The 5,049-nt window shown below is 54.4% G+C and overlaps 1 protein-coding gene across 1 annotated transcript in view; it reads right to left on the bottom strand.

Moving 5' to 3' along the window:
- Nucleotides 1–695, bottom strand: part of pdf (peptide deformylase, mitochondrial) — a 1,575-nt gene extending 880 nt beyond the window's left edge. Inside the window, exon 1 of the mRNA XM_043706457.1 lies at nt 24–695. Coding sequence (XP_043562392.1) covers nt 24–582 — 559 coding nt within the window. The 5' untranslated portion in view covers nt 583–695. The remainder of the gene's footprint in view (nt 1–23) is intronic.
- Nucleotides 696–5,049: the final 4,354 nt, after the last annotated feature.

Here is a 5,049-nt window from a genome sequence, read left to right as displayed (position 1 = left end):
CACGGCACTGACCCCCCTCCCACCTGTGACCTCCACCGCCCGGTACCGGGGCACACAGGCCGCGTAGCCCGGGACGCTGTGACAGGCCTCGGGCCAGGTTGCGGTTGTTGAGTCGATGACCCGGAGCCGCGGGTTGATGAAGATCCGGAGCGGGACAGTGACCATGTCCCGGGCCTGGCGGGCGGCTGGAGCCTCGGCCTCGAGTATCTCCTGGGTCACCTCGAGCACCATCACCTGGAGTGAGACACCGAGCTGTGGGGCGCTGAGGCCCAGGGCCCCGAGCCGCCGCATGGTCCGGACCAGGGCGGCGACCAGCCGCTGTACCTCGGGGCCTGTCACCTCGGCGGTGGGTACCGGCGCAGCCCGAGCCCGCAGCACCGGCTCCCCGACCAGGCAAGGCCGCGGGAACGGGGGTACCGGTGGGCCCCGGAGCCAGCGCCGCACAGCCACCCAGAAACTCCGCTGCTTCTGGCTGTAGGGCCTCCCGAGGCCGCGCTGCCCCAGGGCCCGGCCTCCGCAAACCGTCAGCTCCCGGCTCCAAACCCGCGGGGCCCGGAGGAACCACCGGCAAAGAGGCAGCATCGCGGGGAGCGGCAGCAGGAGAGAGCCCGGATCACAGGCCCCACGTTCAACTGCACCGCCCCCGGGGGCAGGGATCCGGCTCCGGCCTCAGACTGACCACTGCTCATTACACACACATCAGCACTGGTACTGACCACCACACACTGACCATCACAGACTGACCACCACACACTGACCACCGTGGGCTGACCACCACACACTGACCACCACACACTGACCACCGCGGACTGACCATCACAGACTGACCACCACACACTGACCACCGTGGGCTGACCACCACACACTGACCATCGCTGACTGACCACCACACACTGACCACCACGGACTGACCATCACAGACTGACCACCACACACTGACCACCGCGGACTGACCATCACAGACTGACCACCACACACTGACCATCGCTGACTGACCACCATGGACTGACCATCGCTGACTGACCACCGTGGACTGACCATCGCTGACTGACCATCACACACTGACCATCGCTGACTGACCACCGCACACTGACCACCGCGAACTGACCATTGCAGACCGACCATCGCTGACACCATCGCTGACTGACCACCACGCACTGACCACCGCGGACTGACAATCGCAGACTGACCATTGATTAGATTAGATTAGATTACAGTGTAGAAACAGGCCCTTCGGCCCAACAAGTCCACACCGACCCGCCGAAGCGAAACAACCCGGGTCTCTGGCGCTGTGAGGCAGCAGTGCTAACCACTGTGCCACCGTGCCACCCACCACCCATTGCTGACTGACCACCACACACTGACCACCGTGGACTGACCATTGCAGACTGACCACCACACACTGACCACTGTGGACTGACAATCACTGACTGACCACCGCGGATTGACCATTGCGGACTGACCACCACACACTGACCACCGCGGACTGACCATCACAGACTGACCATCGCTGACTGATCACCACACACTGACCACCGTGGGCTGACCATTGCAGACTGACCACCACGGACTGACCATCGCAGACTGACCACCACACACTGACCACTGCGGACTGACCATCACAGACTGACCACTGTGGACTGACCACCTCACACTGACCACCACAGCCTGACCATCGCAGACTGACCACCACACACTGACCACATTGGACTGACCATTGCAGACCACCGCAGACTGACCATCACACACTGACCACTGCGGACTGACCATCACTGACTGACCACCACACACTGACTATCGCTGACTGACCACCACACACTGACCACCACATACTGACCATCGCAGACTGACCACCACACACTGACCACCGCGGACTGACCATTGCAGACTGACCACCACACACTGACTATCGTGGACTGACCACCGCTGACTGGCCACCGTGGACTGACCATCGCTGACTGACCACCGCGGACTGACCATCGCAGACTGACCACCGCGGACTGACCATCACACACTGACCATTGCTGACTGACCACCACACACTGACCACTGTGGACTGACAATCACTGACTGACCACCGTGGATTGACCATCGCGTGCTGACCATCGCTGACTGACCACCGCGGACTGACCATCGCAGACTGACCAGCACACACTAACCATCGCAGACTGACCACTGCAGACTGACCACCACACACTGACAACCGCAGACTTACCATCGCGGACTTACCATCGCAGACTGACCACCGCAGACTGACCACCGCGGACTGACCACCGCAGACTGACTATCGCTGACTGACCATCGCGGACTGACCATCGCAGACTGACCACCACACACTGACCACCGCGAACTGACCATCGCAGACTGACCACTGCAGACTGACCACCACACACTGACAACCGCAGACTTACCATCGCAGAACTGACCATCGCAGACTGACCACTGCGGACTGACCACCACGGACTGACCATCATAGACTGACCACCGCAGACTGACCACTGCGGACTGACCATCGCTGACTGACCACTGAGGACTGGCCATCGCAGACTGACCACCGCATCCTGACCACCACACAATGACCACCACGGCCTGACCATCGCAGACTGACCACCACACACTGACCATCACGGACTGACCATCGCTGACTGACCACCACACACTGTCCATCGCTGACTGACCACCACACACTGACCACCATGGACTGACCACTGTGGACTGACCATCACACACTGACCACCGCGGACTGACCATCGCAGACTGACCACCGTGGACTGACCACCGCAGACTGACCATCGCTGACTGACCACCGCAGACTGACCATCGCTGACTGACCACCGCGGACTGACCATCGCAGACTGACCATCGTGGACTGACCCTCGCAGACTGACCACCACACACTGACCACCGTGGCCTGACCATCGCAGACTGACCACCACACACTGACCATCGCTGACTTACAAACGTGGGATCAATCTTTGCTGGCATACCTGCACTGTGTTCAGTACTCTCCTGATATTGTTGGAGGAACTATGGCCATTGATAAAACCCATCTGATCTTCTTTTATAATACGGGGCAGGACCTTCTCCAACCTCAGAGCCAGCATCTTGGATAGAATTTTAAAATCTACATTCAACAGTGAAATGGGTCTGTATGAGATATTAGCCTCCCTCAGAGTAGGTGGAAGACAATTCTGTCTATAAGAATAGTTGTACATCCCCAGAAGTGGCTCCACCAACATGTTTATGAATTCCTTATAGATTTCAGTTGGGAGTCCATCTGGCCCCGGTGCTTTGCCACCCTGGAGATGCCTTATTGCTTCCTGCACTTCCTGTACCGTTATAGGTGCATTCAAAAGGGAAACCTGTTCTGAGTTTTTACTGGGGAGGTCCAGATTTTCAAAAAGGACCGCATTCCCACTGTACCGTGTTTGTCTCCCTCCAACCGATATGGCTCTGCAAAGTATTCCCTAAATCTAACATTAATCTTCTTCAATCACAAGTAACCATACCAGCCTTCTCCCCAATAGACGTAATAGGAAGCTTTTTTCCTCCTAGCCAAATATGCCAGATATCTACCAGGCTTATCTCCAAATTCAAACAGTCTTTGTTTGGTGAAGGAGACCTCTTTTTTAGCCACTTGTGTGTGCAATGAGTCGAGAGCAGCCTGGAGAGCTGTAACCCGCTGCAGCTTAGCCAAAGATGGCCATTATACTACCTTTTCTCAGCTACCTTCAGCTGGGTCTCCAGCATCCGTTGCAGCTCGCCCCTCTGCCTCCTTCTAGTCATTGAATACGAAATGATCAGGTGGTCTCCCAAAGCATTGCCGGCTTACTGGCCGTACCTGAATTGATATACCAAAAGGCCCTGAACTCTCTTCTAAATATACTCAACAAATTTGCTATCCCTTAACAACAATGGATCCATGCACCAGTGACGTGCATCCATTCCACTACCCTGGATTTTAACATATAAATACACTGGTGCATGATCCAAAACAGCTATATTCCCAATTTTGCACGCCAATGTTCTGTCCAAACTATTAGCTGGCATAAAAACATGTCAATTCGTGTACGGCACTTGCGTGGTTTGGAATAGAACGTGAAGTTTCTTCCATTAGGGTGGAGATGCCTCCACACATCCACTAGTCCCAACTCCTCACACATGTCCACCAACTGCTTAGACTGCGCGGGCGTACCTGCCAGGCCCCTTGGCACCCTGTCAATCTTGGGATCTAATAGGCTATTAAAATCGCCTCCTATGATAATGCGGCGCACCCCAAGATTCATTAATTTAGTGACTGCATCAATTAGAAATTTAAGACGGTGCGCTGGGGGATAATATACATTCAAGATGCCATACTCTTCTCCATGTATTAGGGCTTTAAGAATGCTAAACCGTCCATGTTCATTTTTAATCTGCTCCGCTACCAGGAAAGGGAGGTTCCTTCTTACCAGTATAGCCAGTCCTCTACTCTTAGAGCTGAAGGAGGAGAAAAATACCCTGTCATAAACCCCCTGCTGAAGTTTCAGATGCTCCTTATCAGTTAGATGTGTCTCCTGCAGCAGGGCAATGTCCACCCTTTCCTTCCTGAGGCTTGATAACACCTTCTTTCTTTTAATAGGGGAATGGCTCCCTTTTATATTCCAGGTGCACCACCTAAACAAATCACTAGCTATGATCATCCAGGGCAGACCCATGGTTTCCCAAGAGGAAGGAGCATATCTGAGGCGTGATGAGCTACAAAGATATTAACATTACAAGATCGAAAAATATTCCTACAAAAACTACACAACTAAATAAAACACTACATTTAACTGAAACAAACACCCAAATAACCCCCAATTCGCACAAGATCTTCCCCCCTTGGCAAAAGGGGGCATCACTCCCAATCCTTACGACCATCTTAACTCCCTCTAGCTGAGGTTGTGGCCTCGCCCCAGGCAATTCACAAATAAGGAAACCTGTTATTTACATTCTGAAGGCTAACAATGGATGTCTATACCCCCTCCCTCCGTTCATCTTAACCACACATATAGCCAACCCCAATAC

This window comes from Chiloscyllium plagiosum, chromosome 17 (genome assembly GCF_004010195.1).
Source record: "Chiloscyllium plagiosum isolate BGI_BamShark_2017 chromosome 17, ASM401019v2, whole genome shotgun sequence".
Classification (NCBI taxonomy): Eukaryota; Metazoa; Chordata; class Chondrichthyes; order Orectolobiformes; family Hemiscylliidae; genus Chiloscyllium; species Chiloscyllium plagiosum.
Note: the sequence above shows the minus strand (reverse complement) of the source record. Positions and strands in the feature narration are given on the sequence as shown.